Source organism: Trematomus bernacchii, unplaced genomic scaffold (genome assembly GCF_902827165.1).
Source record: "Trematomus bernacchii unplaced genomic scaffold, fTreBer1.1, whole genome shotgun sequence".
NCBI lineage: Eukaryota > Metazoa > Chordata > Actinopteri > Perciformes > Nototheniidae > Trematomus > Trematomus bernacchii.
In genome coordinates, this window is record NW_022987313.1 from 8,067,966 (window position 1) to 8,083,199 (window position 15,234).

Consider the following 15,234-nt stretch of genomic DNA (forward strand, 5'->3'; position numbering starts at 1 on the left):
TAAAAAAACAACAACAATTACTCTTCAAGACTAAATGCATTCTTATTTTGTTCCACACAGGGAATGTGGGACATTGTGTGGTCAATATCTTTGTGTATGTGAACACCATCCTGGGGACTAATACATTTATGAGCATTATAGCTTAGCATTATACTAAAAACTGTCTTTTTGCTTTTACGCCATTGGAGAAAGTAGCGTATGAGACTCGATTTATACATTTTGCATTAAATAATAACAGATATTATGACATTTGGACATATTGTTTGTAGAAAATATGTACTTTATTATTAATATCATTTATTACATTATTCCTAAGCTCTTTAGAAAACAGAATCCATATTGATACACCCATGCATTATGTGAAGACAAATATGCTGACATGGAGAGCTAAATAACACATTCATTTATCTTCTTTTATGACCTCATAGCTGGTTCTGTTTATTATATTGAGTTAATTATGGCCGAACATGTGGCAGCTCAGTTGTCTCTTCCTATTGTGCAATGTTCCTGTTAACTCTGTATTCCTATTATAACCCTCAGTGGAAAAGGTAGCAGTTCTGTGTCGGTTCCTGGACATCGGGGCCGTGACCAAAAACCACCTGCTGAAATATTCCCTGGCTCAAGCTTTCTGCTGCTTCCTGGCGTCTGTGGAGGACGTCAACCCAGCCGTGGCCACGCGGGCCCGCCTGCTGCTGGACACCATCAAGAGACCGGCCCTGCAGGTGACCCTGATAGGCCCCATTTAAAACCAATTCTTATTGGACTTTAATGTGTGTTATCTAACCGCTCATGTCCCTTTGTGTGTTGTTTATTATACAGGCTTTATGCCTGTGCCTGGATTTCCAGTTCGACACTGTCGTGAGGGATCGGCCCATTATCCTCAGCAAGCTCCTGCTGCTGCACTGCCTGAAGAAAGACATTCCTGCGCTCAGCTGGGAGTTCTTTGTCAACCGTTTTGAAACGCTATCTCTGGAGGCTCAGCTGCACCTGGACTGCAACAAGGAGTTTCCTTTCCCTACTAGTATGTAGCTGTCCCCATTCAGACGTTTTTACAGCTGCTCCCACTACCCTGCGTGTTGCTTGACAGAATATTTAATGTACCGTAAACATTTCAGCCTAACAGTGCTCCAAATCATACTCTTTTTTAATTTTTTTGACAGCCATCACAGCAGTACGAACCAACGTAGCCAACCTCAGCGATGCAGCAATGTGGAAGATACGACGGGCCCGCTTTGCCAGGAATCGTCAGAAGAGCGTGCGCTCCCTCCGGGACAGTGTGAAGGGAGCCCCACCAGAGTCTAAACGGGCGTTTTCCCTCCCTGAGTCACTAAGCAACCGTATTCGTGAGTAGCACAGATTCGCTTGTCAATTTGAATCTGACCCTGTGTCATTCAGTCTGTGGTCGAATAGTGTTTGCAAAGCCTCTAAAGTGCCTTATAGTTGCTTTTTTCAACCTGAAAATACAGTCACATCCCTGACTGTATCTTCAATCAGTTAATCATCCCTTTTAATGTAGAGAAGCACCTACTGTCTCTGTTGTCCTAATGTGGTGATCTCAGCCCAAATCCTATTCCTTGTGAGTAAAACAAATGCTCCTCTATTTGCAAAAGGTGAGCCATTTTCCTAATGTTTCTCACATGTTTGTTCAACGTTCATGTCACTTAAAGGTGGGGTAGGTAAGTTTGAGAAACCGGCTCGAGATATACTTTTTGTTATATTCCATGGAATGCTTGACAATAAATCCATAAAGAAATGTCATCTGTGGAAGCCGTAATACTGTAAAAAGCACGACCAATCATTTTAGCCGGCCCGGCTAAAATAACTGGATGGCCTACCTGCCTGTTAGCCTTCCATCTGTGCACAAACTTATCTCGTGCCCTCATTGGTCATGTGCACGTTCGTGTGTGTTGGAGGAGGGGCTCTGTAAGGAAGTGGCAGATCTTTTCCGGCTGTGTATTTTCAAATTCTAGCGCACTCGAGCTGGTTTCTCCAAAATTACATACCCTACCTTTAAATGTCTAAATACCACTTTGTTTAATAAAAGAGTAACTCCCTACAATGTCATTATTTTCATTGTTCTGGGAGATGCTTCTTGTGTTGGTGTCAAACATGATGTGGTCATTTGATATTTGTGATTAGCCCTAGTTCTTGACAACACTTGGATTTTACACTGTTTTGAGGTCATATATTATTTTGTGTGTTTATGTGTTTGTGTGTGCACATGTGATGGGTGGCGATGAAGCTCAGACATGTGTCCTGTGCTACCTCCCCTGTGAGTTATCTTAAATTGTGTTCTTCATATGTGGTTTTTAGCTCTAAGGCTTACGAGGCAAGAGCACTCTGCCCCGACACTGGGAGATATGATAGAGAAAGTCCTGCCAGGTAAATAACAACCTAAATCTGAAACATTATTCTTCATAACCACATCATATTGGAGAAAAATGCAGTATGAGTAACAATAAAGCTACTTGAAATTATGACAGAAAATATGAAAAAGCAATGTTTGCTCCATGGAGACAGTCATTGTTTTTTCATTATTCATTAATTCTGACACTGAAAAAGTAAAACTCTTGCTAACAGCTAGCTGTTTTTTTTGTTTAACCCCATTTATGTATTCCATAAACATTCTGATGTATATGTATTGCATGAGAATGTCTCCACCTGGACAGGATGCGTTGTTGACCCCCCTCCTTCTATGTTGTTACCCCTCCGGGCCTGCACCCTTCCTTCTGGCCACCCTCTCTCCTCTCTGCAGTACTTTTCCTCCCGCACTTTAACCCTGACGCTTCAGCCCCTCTTGCAGGCCAGACCCCGTCTCCCGAGGAGGACACCGTCATCAAAGACCTGCTACCCGAGGACGCCGGCATCGATCACCAGACGGTTCACCAGCTCATGATGGTGCTCATGAAATTTATGTCCAAAGACCAGAGCAGCGCCGAGGCCGACATTGGCAGTGCCAAAGCTTTCAACACAGTGAAGCGCCACCTGTTCGTGCTGCTTGGCTATGACCAGCAGGAGGGCTGCTTCATGATTGCACCTCAGAAGATGCGCACCTCCACCTGCTTTAATGCCTTCATCGCCGGCATTGCACAAGTGATTGACATATAGTCTATGATCATACATTTTAGATTTTCTTCATTTACATATTAACTGGTATTTTTGGTAAGACATTGTAAGGAATGTGACAGTGTAACATTGTTTCTTCTAGGTGATGGACTACAATATTGGTTTGGGGAAGCAGTTGCTCCCCCTGGTGGTCCAGGTGTTGAAGTACTGCACGTGTCCCCAGCTGAGGCACTACTTCCAGCAGCCGCCTCGATGCTCTCTCTGGGCCCTGAAGCCACACATCAGACAGATGTGGCTCAAAGCCCTGCTAGTTATCCTCTATAAGGTACTATTTGTATTTCTGTGTTAGTGGCTTTTCATTGCATGGAATATTTATTCACATATTTTCTTAATATGATATACATGCTGGATTGCAAAGAGAAAACATAAGCTTATTATATTTGTCTGTGCTCCACAGTACCCTTACAGAGACATGGAAGGGAATAAAGTGGTCCTCCATCTGATTCACATCACCATCAATACGCTGAATGCCCAATATCACAGCTGCCGTCCCCACGCTACAGCAGGACCGCTCTACAGCGACAATTCTAACATGAGCCGCTACAGCGAGAAAGAAAAAGGTGAAGCAAAATAAAGGATGTTGTTTATCTCAACAACAGTCCTCACAAATGTCAAGTTTGCTGTATTATTTGTTTAATTGTTGCTTGTACGGGGAACTCATGTTTTAAAAAGATAGCATTTGTGACTGCAAATAAGAAAAAAGCGTGTAGATAATGATGGCAAAAAGGGATGAAAATGACTCCAATTGATTTCTCTCCATCTTAGAAGAGGACAGTGTATTCGATGAGTCAGACGTGCATGACACACCGACTGGTGCCGCTAACAAGGAGTCACAGACCTTCTTTGCCCGTCTGAAGAGGATTGGTGGCAGCAAGTCTGTGAAGTACCAGCCGGTGGAGCTGAATGCCAAGAGAAGTAAGAAGCAGACTCTTTCAAATTCAAACGTAGTATAACAGCAGAACATATTTTTGAGATTACAGGAGGGTTTTTACATTCACTGGGATAAAGTATAATTGTTCTTCTCAAAATCAGGTGAAATTGAACTGTCAGAGTACCGTGAAGCCAGCGCGCTTCAGGACAGCATTCTGCACTGTGTGAGGGAGGAGAGCACCAGGAAGAAGCGGCTGCAGGCCATGCACAAGCAGAAGTCTCTGGACATTTCCAACACTGACTCCATCCTCTTCAACCTGGACGAACACAGACGTAAATCCTGCATTGATCGCTGCGACATGCAGGCGCCCCCTGGGGTCAATCCCACGTCGCATTATGGCAGGCATCACGGCAAGGGATCATCTGATGGCTCTTCGGTTCGGGTGGAGGGCAGCGATGCCGTGGACCGGCGGGGCTCAAAGCCTGTCATCCCTGAGGTCCGCCTCAGCTGCATGGAGACCTTTGAGGACAAACTGGACCTGGGCTCGCTAGGAGGATCAGCTCAAGGGAAGGAGGACCAAGACCTCATCGACCTCTCCTCCGACTGCACCTCCATTCCCGAAAAGCACTCGCTGCTCTCGATGTCTGACAGCGACTCCTTGGTGTTCGAACCACTGCCTCCTCTGAGGATCGTGGAAAGCGATGAGGAGTTCGACCTTAACAGCATCATGTCCTCCAAGTTCAACGGCAGCCCAAAGTTAACTCCTTCCCCTGCTAGCAGCAATACTTTGCGACTGTCTCCTGTGGTTCAGGTGAGTGTAGAGGACTGTTCCAGTGACAAAATGGGAGAGGGAGGCTCAGAGCAGGCGTTAGTGTTTAAAAGACTAAACCGTGTGACTCCCAGCACCTCTCTGGATCTTTCTGACAGACTGGAAAATGTCTGCCATGAAAGCCCCATGACCCTAAAGCAGAAGAGAGACATGCTGAGGAAGACCCCACATGTCCCCGACCTCTCGCTAGACGACATGTGCGATGAGGTAAAGAGCAGCTTTGGACTCGGGACCAGTCCCTCTGGTAGGACAATCTTCTTGGACATCCCGGAAGACAAAGCCGAGCCTCCTTCCTCACTGGAAAAAAGCAAGAGGGACAGCAATGACGAAGAAGAATATGGGGATGATGAAGATGACGACGACATGGCCGATGAAGCAGACAGCGACCAAAAACCTGACAATGGGGACGATGAAGCAGAGTTTAAAATCCAGATTGTTCCCCGACAACGGAAGCAGAGGAAGATCGCTGTCAGTGCCATCCAGAGGGAATACCTGGACATCACCTTCAATATGTTCGACAAGCTGGGGGGGGAGCAGACCACGGAAACAGGTACGAAAAAACGATGGTTTAGATCATTCCTTTTTTACCACTGTGCTGGTCAGGAAGTGTGTACATTTGATGATGTCTTATATTTAAAGAGGCTTATTCAATGCACTAAAAACACTTGTTACAACAGCTTGGTTGAAAGTCAGTACTTTAAGCTTTTAGCTAAAAATAATTTTAGGACCATACCTTTACTTTTTTTTCATTCTTGTCAATTTAATACAAATCATCTACACTTAAGGTCCCAGTTAACAATTTTGCAAACAATTACAATAAAGCTGTTTCCATTTCTGTACAATATGAAAAATAAATGAGCAGATGATGTAAACTGTTGAATCCCGCACGGATCACTTCACAGCCTCGCTGCTGACTTAATCACTGACCTCGTCACAGTTTATGTTCCTGACAGATCACTGTGTACTGCTGACTCTCGCACATCAACTGTTCCTCAGTCTAGGACTGAAGGCTACAGTGATGCTGCGTTTTCTTCCTTTGTTTCAATCTCAGTGTTGATCTCTTTGATGGATCGCACAATTCTAGGAAAAGGTTTTCAAACCATATTCAGAAAAAAGGTACCGATGGCAGCCTGGTATGCTGGGAAAATGCACCCAAAGATAGCAGGCATTTCACAATGGACACAAAGGAAGCGTTATTTGAGGATGGAAACAAATGTTGGGTATACTCCTGTTTATATATACTTTATGGGATATAAAAAATGAAAAATGCCTCCAATCTGTATATAACTAACCACTCCAGCTGTGTGGTGTCCTGTGGTGTTTTATGTATGTGTTCACTGTTTTTGTTTCATACTAACGCTTAAAAGGTTTTTCAGAACAGTTACACTTCACTGCAAACGAAGAAGAAGGCTTTAATCACAGATCAAATTGCCAACTTTGATTTTCTAAATCTGTGTACAAGCAAACAAAAATAACTAAACTTCACATAACCGTTACTAAATTAGTACTAAACACGTAAACAATCACCAAATGGTAGCAAAAGTAGTGCTTATTACTACTGAATGTCCATATCTTATCGGTTTTTATCGGCATATAACGGCATACATTCTGGCCAGATTCTGATGGCTAAGCCCAGCCCATTATTTACCCATATTGCCTTGCAGATCACAAAGTTCTGTCCACATTGGAAAAGCCACGAGAGTCGGCTTCAGCACCAACGCTCGAAGCTGCTATGCCTGAAACAAGCCACCGCTCTTCAGTATCAAGTAGGATCCAAATACTCTACTTTGGTCTCCTCATAAACTCAATTTGACTGTTGTGGTTTTGTTAAGAGGGCCTTTTTCTAACTGTTTTACTATTTCTTTTGGTGCTATTATTTATAACCCCTGCAGACAACTAAAATAGATACTGATGCTAGAAATATGAAATAAAATAACATAATATTATTTGACATTTTCCTTAACATTTCCTAAGAAAATGCAGAGAGAAATATGACATTTTACAAACTAATTTTTCCAAATTAATGTTGCTTTTATCATAATTGTGTAGTTAGTCAAACAGACTAAGCTAAATTGTTGACCTCATTTTGTCCTTATGATGAAAGAAAATCACAATATTCCCCTTTTTTCATGTGTGTCTAGTTTATATCAATGTAACTGCACACAGTTGTTGGTATTGCTGAAACGGTCTTGGCAGCTGCATCACCCCAGGTGTCGTTCTCTGACCTTTAGCTCAGTACCGTCAGGTGAAGCGCGGCTCCCTGGGAGCGCTGACCATGAGCCAGCTAATGAAGAGACAGCTGGAGCACCAATCCAGTGCGCCACACAACATCAGCACCTGGGAGACGGGTCAGTCACTTTAGACTTTTCTTCATCCCATCATAGAAGGAGATACAGTATATGGACATACAGTAGTAACACATAGATGAAAACTACAGAAACAGTAAACCAACATGTTATTCCTCATCAACCTAATCAACCAGCCACTAATAACTGACAAGAAAAGCCTTCTATTGTTTTATTTAATAATTCCTTTTTTTGTAGGCCCTACAAAGACAAGTCTGCTTTCCGCACCAAGCACAGTCAGCATGTTTGTCCCTGCGCCCGAGGAGTTTATTGATGAGCAGCCTACCACGATGTCTGACAGGTAAATGAACAGATACCTGTCTAAAAACAGGTCATCATAATGCTTAAACGTGCCTGTTTTTCTATGCATTGTCCCAGGTGTCGGGACTGTGCAGCCGTGCTGGAGGAATACGACGAGGAGACTCTCAGCCTTGCAGTGGTGGTTCTCTCCATGTTCATCCACCTCAGCCCTGATTTGGCTGCGCCCATGCTCCTCGACATCATGCAGTCTGTGGGCAGGTACAGCCGTTCCTGCAATCCATATCCACACAGCACTTCAGCGTTAAATGAAGTTTCATAACTCGCCCTCAGAACTCATGCATAATTCATCCCTGAATCCTAATCCACTGCTTTAACTTCTTTCAGGTTGGCATCTAGTGCCAATTTTTCTGGACAAGCTGAGAGGTATGAGACATTAAAGCTGTCACACAAGCCTTTACTGTGCTTATGGCTGAGTTTAATAATAGATGTGAAGTGTGACCGCCTGTCCAACGCTGCCTTTCTTCCTGTGATGTTTTTGCAGTATGTTGATCCCAGGAAATGTAGCAGGTGTAGCCAAGCAGTTCCTCCGCTGTATGTTTCACCAGCTGGCCCCTAATGGCATCCTGCCCCAACTCTTCCAAAGCAACATCAAAGGTCTGCGCACTCCACTGGCTACTATACTCAAAAATCCTATAAATGTACATGCACTATTTCTATAGTGACTTACAGCATGTCTTAAGTGCTCATTTGTGTGTTTTTCCACCTTGTTTGACTATATTTGATGATTGATTTATATAAACCTGGATAGTAGTAATAACAGTCTTTCTTTGCATATTTATTTGAATGTGTCTGAAACTTAGTGTCTACCTTTCTCCTTTTTACAGATGGAAGTTTTCTGCGAACACTGGCATCCTCCCTGATAGATTTTAATGATTTGAGTTCTGTTGCTGCCCTAAACATGCTGCTTGAGGTGAGATTTTTTTCTAAGGCAGTTGTGTTGAGTCATTTACCCAGCAGGAGGAGCTCTTGTCAAAGCAAAATATATTGTTCTGGCTTCAGCTACATGAACAGCATAAGCCCATCTAAAGCAACACATCATTGGGGCATTCCAGAAAACCTGCCTTACTCTGCACCACTGTACCGGTTTATTGTTACTGTTAAAGCTAAATAAATGACACAGATAACAACCCACTGACGCATGAGCTCATCCAAGCAATCATCTGTGCTTCACTGTGCTAATCCCCCGCTCTCATCATCAGCTCTGTGATTGATCAGGACTGAATGATCAGTTAAATGGAAATATCTTCGCTTGTAGAATCTCCTTATATAACCCTGTTATGGTTTATGCCTCTGTGCCCTCCAGGGCTTGAACAACAAGAAGAGTCTGCCAGCAGGGGGCACAATGCTGCACTGCCTGGACAACATCGCCACCTTCATGGAGGCCCTTCCCATGGACTCTCCTAGCAACCTGTGGACAACCATCTGCAACCAGTTCCAGACCTTCCTCACAAAACTGCCCTCTGTGCTTCCTCTGAAGGTAGATATCGACTCTTCCGTTCACTTAGTCATGGTCTGATATGGTCTAATGTGATTATGGCTGGAGGAAAAGCATCTTGCAGTGCCCTTGTCGGGTTCAATAGGACAGAGTCTTAAAATTGTAATTGATTTGACTCTGCCGCTTTTGACCTTGGAGGTCAGTTGAATGTGTTCTAATCAATTTATCACTGCAGGCACATTTTAATTCCAGGAATATGGCTCCGTATCATGCAATGTATTTCCACGTCGGTATTTTAAAACCAACTGACAGTCCAAATATTTTCCCGTCTCATTAGTGCCCCATGGATTCCAGTTTAAGGATAATCATTTGTCTATTAAAAATCCCAACTACAAATGCAATCCGGGTAAGCCCAGAGCAGAATTGTTCATACTTTACCGAAAAGTAAAAATACAAGCCTTTGTTATCTTAACCTTTTCTTGTCTCCTTCCTCCCTACAGAGCCTCCTGGAGCCTTTCTCCAAGCTGCTGAGCTTTGTCATCCAGTATGGCATGTTCAGTCTCTCCTACCTCGTAGAACTGTGCGGACTATGTTACAAAGGCTTCAACAAGGTACTCTTGAGTGTGCTTTCATAACATCTTTTGTGTAAATAGAGTTTCATAAGTAGGAAGAAAGCCCATGTTGACAGTAATCAGGCAGTATTTAATGAGTTAAACCTTTTAAACTAATCTGCAGTGTTCAAAATGTTAAGCTGCTGTTCACAGGCCTCTGGCTCATCACTCTGTGGGTGCTTTACCTACTTCCCTGACTCTCCAGTCAGCCAGAAATGTGGCCATGTGTCACAGGTGATTAAGTAGGCAATCAGCTAGTATTGATTAACATGATTAGTTGGTGTGCTAGGGCCGACCGGTGTGATTCTGAGTGGTTGTCTCAGACAGAGATGGAGCCAGGGCTGTCTGCGCGGTTGGGCCAGATGGATCCTCAGTCCTCTACCACTGTCAGCGCTGCATGCTTTATGTCTCCTGCAGTATTGATTTTCTACACCCTCTTCAATTCCTCACCGTATAATATCCGCTTTTCAAAACCCAGAGTCACTATCAGCAATTGCTTTTGGAACCTGTCCTGTGCAGTTGTTTTATAAAGAGGTGAGCTTTCTGGGAAGCTTCCCCCAGTTATCTTTGGAGGTCAGATTTTAAGGACACAAAGTCACATTTACTAGTCCTACTAAAGTTTGGCCCGCCATGCATCATTTGTGAAAGCCGCACTGCACTATGCAACTGGGCCCTCTAGCTTAAGAGCAGAGTATGATTAGCTATTTACCAAACGGACATGCTCCATTAACTTTTAATTATGAGAGTGCTGCGTACAGGTATGCGCATGAAGTCAGAAGCAGCTCTGCATTCTGTACGAGCGGAGGAGCATGTGCCTGCGCCGAATATAAGCAAACATGACTGCATAGAGAAAGAGGGAGGCAAAGTGGAAGCCAGAAGATGACAGTGTGGTTTGTAAACAGGCAGCTGGGCTTTGTGTGGAAGGGATGAACAAAGAGAGAGCCTGTCCTCAGGGAGGGAGAAGGCAGCCTGACAGCCTCATCTGAGCTGCTTGGGACTCTGGGAGGAGAGATCTGGACTGGCCTAAATCTACTCCTCAGCTTCCCTATTCTCTGTCTATTCTCTGTCTCCCTGCCTCCCCTCCCTCCCCTCTCGCTGCCTGTCCTTCCCCCTCTATTCAGGCTACAGAGTTTATGCTCTCCTCTCAGCATGAGTAAGGGAGAGTGATAATAGAAAAAGGCAGTCTTGCTGCATCGGTACATTTACTCCACTCTCTATCTCCCCATCCAGGAGAGAGATAAGTTCTACATGTCCCGCATTGTGGTGTTAGAGCTCCTGCAGGCTCTCAAGTTCAAGTCTCCTCTGCCCGACACAAACTTGTTACTGCTGGTCCAGGTAAAAGAAATGCTCTTTTATGCACAGATCCACATACATCACAGTGTTGCATCCTGAATACAAATGTAAAACCACTGTGGGATTTCTCAGTTTGTTTGTGCAGATATCGGTACACGGCTAGCAGAATCCACCATCATCCAAAAGCACATGATCTTAACGCTGCCGGGGGTAAGACTTTAGCCGATGTGTGTTTGTCTCCTATTAGAATCAGCCTCATTAAGCAGCAGGAAATAAAGATGGAGCCCGCTGTGATTCCTCCTAAAGGATAAACTGCTTTTGTTCTCCACAGTGCACAACAGCAGCCATGGAATGCATGAGACAATACATAAGTGAACTCCTGGACTTCATTGCAGATATGCACACATTAACCAAACTTAAAGTAAGTCTTGTTCTTATCATATGTATATTATATATTTCCTATTGTCCAGCCTTATCTTCTCCTTTTTCCAAATGTGTTACGCAGAGCCATATGAAGGCTTGCTGTCAGCCTCTGCATGAGGACACTTTCGGGGGGAACCTGAAAGTGGGCTTGGCACAAGTTGCTGCCATGGAGATCAGCAAAGGCAATCACCGTGATAACAAAGCTGTGGTCCGATATCTTCCTTGGCTTTATCATCCGCCATCCACCATGCAACAAGGGTAAAAATGAGAAAACAGCAGATGGGTTTAGTAATGTCTTAAAGAGACAGTCCAGAATTACATTAAAACATATTGCCTCATCTATCTCTGGGGATATATACAGCAAGGTTGTAAGAAATGTTGAAAGTGTATTGGTGTGAAAGCAGAATGGTCAAACCTTGAAAATTATCAACCAAATCTGTTTTATGTACCTTTCGTGAACCAACACAAATGTTAAACTAACAGATGTTTAGTATAATCCTATGAAGAAATCAAATACAATTCTGTAGAATATTGAAACCCTTTTTTCCCTGCAGGCCCAAAGAATTCATTGAGTGTGTGTCCCACATCCGTCAGCTGTCCTGGCTGCTTCTGGGCTCCCTGACACACTGCGCCCTGCACCAGGGCTCCACCTCCTGCATGCCCATCCCTCTGGATGCTGGCTCCCACATTGCAGATCATCTTATCATCATCCTCATCGGTTTCCCAGAACAGTCAAAGGTCAGACGGAAAACAAATCTATCTAATGGCGCCACCCAGGTTGTGTTAATATGATCTATATAACCACCTCACATCGTTCTTGATCTCTGCCCCCAGACGTCAGTGCTGCACATGTGCTCTCTGTTCCATGCCTTCATGTTCGCCCAGCTGTGGACCATCTACTGCGAGCAGGCGGCCGCTGCTCCGTCCCTGCAGAACCAGAACCAGACCGAGTTTTCCTCCAGCGCCATCCTCACTGGCCTGGAGTTCTGGAGTCGGGTAACACCCAGTATCCTGCAGCTCATGGCCCACAATAAAGTAGTGAGTGTTCTGCCTGTTAATTAAAATGTCTGGAATGATTTCTGTTTCATAAATTATGTGAAAACTGTAACTATGATAGAGAAAATCACAGTTTGATTGTTTTTCTTTCTCTCAGATGGTAGAAATGGTGTGTCTTCATGTCATTAGTTTGATGGAAGCCCTGCAGGAGTGCAACTCAACCATCTTTGTCAAGGTTTGATATGACTCTAGTATCTCTCTAAATGGTTCATATATAACCACCTTAACACTAATCTAATACTTATCCATCCTCATTTCTTCCTATAGTTAATTCCTATGTGGCTACCCATGATTCAGTCAAACCTTAAGGTAAAGCTGTTAAGATGTTGATACAGATGTATAATATGCAGGTAACCATTGACTCTTAAGAGGATTACAGACTCATACCTTACCTTTTCTTGTTCATCAGCATCTCTCTGCGGGGCTGCAGTTACGTCTCCAGGCCATCCAGAACCGTGTGAACCATCAGTGTCTGCTGGGCCCCACATCTGGTGCCCCCCCGATTGCCCTGCGCAAATGGCTGCAGTGCACCCAGTTCAAGATGGCTCAGGTGGAGATCCAGTCTTCTGAGGCCGCCTCGCAGTTCTACCCCATGTGACCTGCTCCTACTCACATCTGGGTCTTTAGACCTGCCTGCATCCTCTCTGACCAAAAAACAGACTCTTCTGTAAGCCGATGATGTGTGGGATTCATATGGACTGGATCATTTTCAGCACCTTCCGTAGTATCATACCTGTACAGTAAATCTATGCTATTTTGAAGTACTATCACTGGAGCTGATAATTAAAGGTTTGGCAGGCTTGTGTGGGATGATTGTATCAGGTGCCTAACTGTTGTATTCAACAGAGAGAATTTCTATTGACGTTAGTAATAGTGAGGGTGTGAAAGCAAATGCTTGTTGAATATAAGATACTCTCACTATGTTACATTCATATTCTATCACTTTTTAAGTTGCTTGGTGGCAAGCCGAATAATAAAAGAATGAGTTTTTCTAAACGATGAGTACACTTTCTCATTTCATATGAATTTCAAATCCCTTTTAAATTCAAATGTGACATTTACTGCCCTTTTGATGTCCTGGCTGATTTGGAAAATGTCCAGTTTACCATAATGCAGATAAAATCAGCTCTGTTTTTCACTCTGCTAGACGAGAATCTGAACCTCAGGTGTGTCCGGGAAAATGGCATGACATGCATTACTCAGCTCCCGTCTGAGATCCTTGTCGGACTGTCAGTCATGCTGCCTCTCGCCATCAGAGCTCTGATCGATCAGAGGCCAATCTGAGTTGCAGCAGCAGCTTTGTAACTCGATAAGATGGAGCCAGGCATTAGAGGTAAACAAGACTATTTTGGTTGTGCCCCCCTCCCCGCCCTAAAGTCGAAGGCACCCCTTCCCCATTTGTCCATTCCCTTCTTCATTGGCAGCAGCGAAACAGATTGGCCCACGCATATACCAAGCAAACACAATTACCTTTGGCCTAATGTGGTTTGTTGTGATTAAGCATTGTTGTGAGGTCTAACCGCATTACCACAAAGCTCTTGTCTGAGAATAACAGATGACATGACAGCAGGGCTAGAAAGCCGAACAGCACATTAATCTCTGTTTTGATCTTCGCTGCTGCAAGGATTTCATTATCAAGCTTTAGGATGAATTAGATCTGATGATATAAATGTATTTTTGCGAGAAGAAATTGGTTTATCGGACAAAAATAAGTCAAATTTGATTTGCATGTATATATTTTTTTTATGTTCTTTTAGTCACTGCGTGTGTAAAAGGACCCATGTTGAGAGGTGTGGACCAAATGAGTCACTAGTGTAATGATACCACACAATGTGACTAATGAACATGCACACACAAACACTCACACACACTCCCCGGTGACCCCAAGCTAGCTGAATCAGGCTGCAGTGCCCCTGCTCATCAACCTCTAGTCTTGGCTCATCAAAGAGCCCCTCTCCTGCTGTGTGCCTCTGTGAGTGTTTGTCTTTTAAAGTGGTGTGTGTGTGTGTGTGTGTGTGTGTGTGTGTGTGTGTGTGTGTGTGTGTGTGTGTGTGTGTCTGTCTCAGCATGTGCACAGGTGTGTGTGTGTCTGTGTGTTCAATCAAGTCCCCCTTGCTCTGGGGTTGCATCTGTCAGCCACTGCCACCGTTGTGATCGTTTGAACTCGCAGCCCTTTTCCAAAGAACCTCTCTCATTAGCAGCAGCTTATGTAATCAGTGTCCCACAGGTATCCAGCACTTTCCCCGCCCCTGCCTGCTGCCTCCTGGAGGACCATATGGGAGCGCTGACCTGATGAGCAGGCAGCTGGAGGTAGTGAGGGTAATTAACGCTGACCAAAGGCCTCTCAGGCAGAGAGGGTGTGAGTGGGTCCTCACAGATTGTGAAGGTCAGCTTTGAAAGGACTTTTCGGGCTCTCACACAAACACACACATGCATTCATCAGCATGGTGTAACACCAGGTGTGTACATTAGTCACATTTCTTGATTAAAGAGTCTCCAACATGCTGCTAGTTTTGTACAGTAACAATTTCCAGATACTTTTAGGAATGTGTGTATCAGTGCCACTTTGCTCTATGGAAATACCTTCTGAGAGCCTCGTAAAGCTTGTTGAGACAGTGACAATCTCTGGTCCCCCCGCCTAGTGCTGTCACATTGCTTTTATAACAGTGAAATTCACAGCGCCCTGGCTGGACAATGCATGAATGTTTAAATTGCTCAGAGTGTCCATTGGCATTACCATCAAGTAGCACATCTAAAGCAGGGCAGGCAAACTCTACGGTCCCTCATTCACATTATAATTCATTGACATTCCTCTTCAGTGCTCCTCTGCATCAGCCTGTGGAGTACAGGTTTGTCCCCCTTGTTTGTTTCACATCATTCAAATGTGCAAATTAAAATGGGAACATGTCCATACAATTTAATGT

The 15,234-nt window shown here is 44.1% G+C and overlaps 1 protein-coding gene across 6 annotated transcripts in view; it reads left to right on the forward strand.

Moving 5' to 3' along the window:
• The window catches only part of LOC117478956 (protein unc-79 homolog), a 32,186-nt gene extending 18,886 nt beyond the window's left edge, over nucleotides 1-13,300 (forward strand). For 2 of the 6 annotated variants that reach the window (XM_034125934.1, XM_034125974.1), the window contains 28 exons: nucleotides 541-722; nucleotides 820-1,021; nucleotides 1,161-1,343; nucleotides 2,314-2,382; nucleotides 2,756-3,093; nucleotides 3,209-3,391; nucleotides 3,524-3,686; nucleotides 3,892-4,041; nucleotides 4,159-5,376; nucleotides 6,491-6,592; nucleotides 7,058-7,174; nucleotides 7,370-7,472; nucleotides 7,550-7,690; nucleotides 7,817-7,855; nucleotides 7,974-8,086; nucleotides 8,317-8,402; nucleotides 8,796-8,969; nucleotides 9,265-9,333; nucleotides 9,428-9,538; nucleotides 10,769-10,873; nucleotides 10,964-11,041; nucleotides 11,163-11,252; nucleotides 11,337-11,512; nucleotides 11,809-11,992; nucleotides 12,089-12,292; nucleotides 12,408-12,485; nucleotides 12,578-12,619; nucleotides 12,720-13,300. In XM_034125934.1, the coding sequence (XP_033981825.1) occupies nucleotides 541-722; nucleotides 820-1,021; nucleotides 1,161-1,343; nucleotides 2,314-2,382; nucleotides 2,756-3,093; nucleotides 3,209-3,391; nucleotides 3,524-3,686; nucleotides 3,892-4,041; nucleotides 4,159-5,376; nucleotides 6,491-6,592; nucleotides 7,058-7,174; nucleotides 7,370-7,472; nucleotides 7,550-7,690; nucleotides 7,817-7,855; nucleotides 7,974-8,086; nucleotides 8,317-8,402; nucleotides 8,796-8,969; nucleotides 9,265-9,333; nucleotides 9,428-9,538; nucleotides 10,769-10,873; nucleotides 10,964-11,041; nucleotides 11,163-11,252; nucleotides 11,337-11,512; nucleotides 11,809-11,992; nucleotides 12,089-12,292; nucleotides 12,408-12,485; nucleotides 12,578-12,619; nucleotides 12,720-12,908 (4,889 nt within the window). In that variant the 3' untranslated portion in view covers nucleotides 12,909-13,300. The remainder of the gene's footprint in view (nucleotides 1-540; nucleotides 723-819; nucleotides 1,022-1,160; nucleotides 1,344-2,313; nucleotides 2,383-2,755; nucleotides 3,094-3,208; nucleotides 3,392-3,523; nucleotides 3,687-3,891; nucleotides 4,042-4,158; nucleotides 5,377-6,490; nucleotides 6,593-7,057; nucleotides 7,175-7,369; nucleotides 7,473-7,549; nucleotides 7,691-7,816; nucleotides 7,856-7,973; nucleotides 8,087-8,316; nucleotides 8,403-8,795; nucleotides 8,970-9,264; nucleotides 9,334-9,427; nucleotides 9,539-10,768; nucleotides 10,874-10,963; nucleotides 11,042-11,162; nucleotides 11,253-11,336; nucleotides 11,513-11,808; nucleotides 11,993-12,088; nucleotides 12,293-12,407; nucleotides 12,486-12,577; nucleotides 12,620-12,719) is intronic. The other 4 variants (XM_034125942.1, XM_034125950.1, XM_034125958.1 and 1 more) reach the window with 4 other exon arrangements.
• Nucleotides 13,301-15,234: the final 1,934 nt, after the last annotated feature.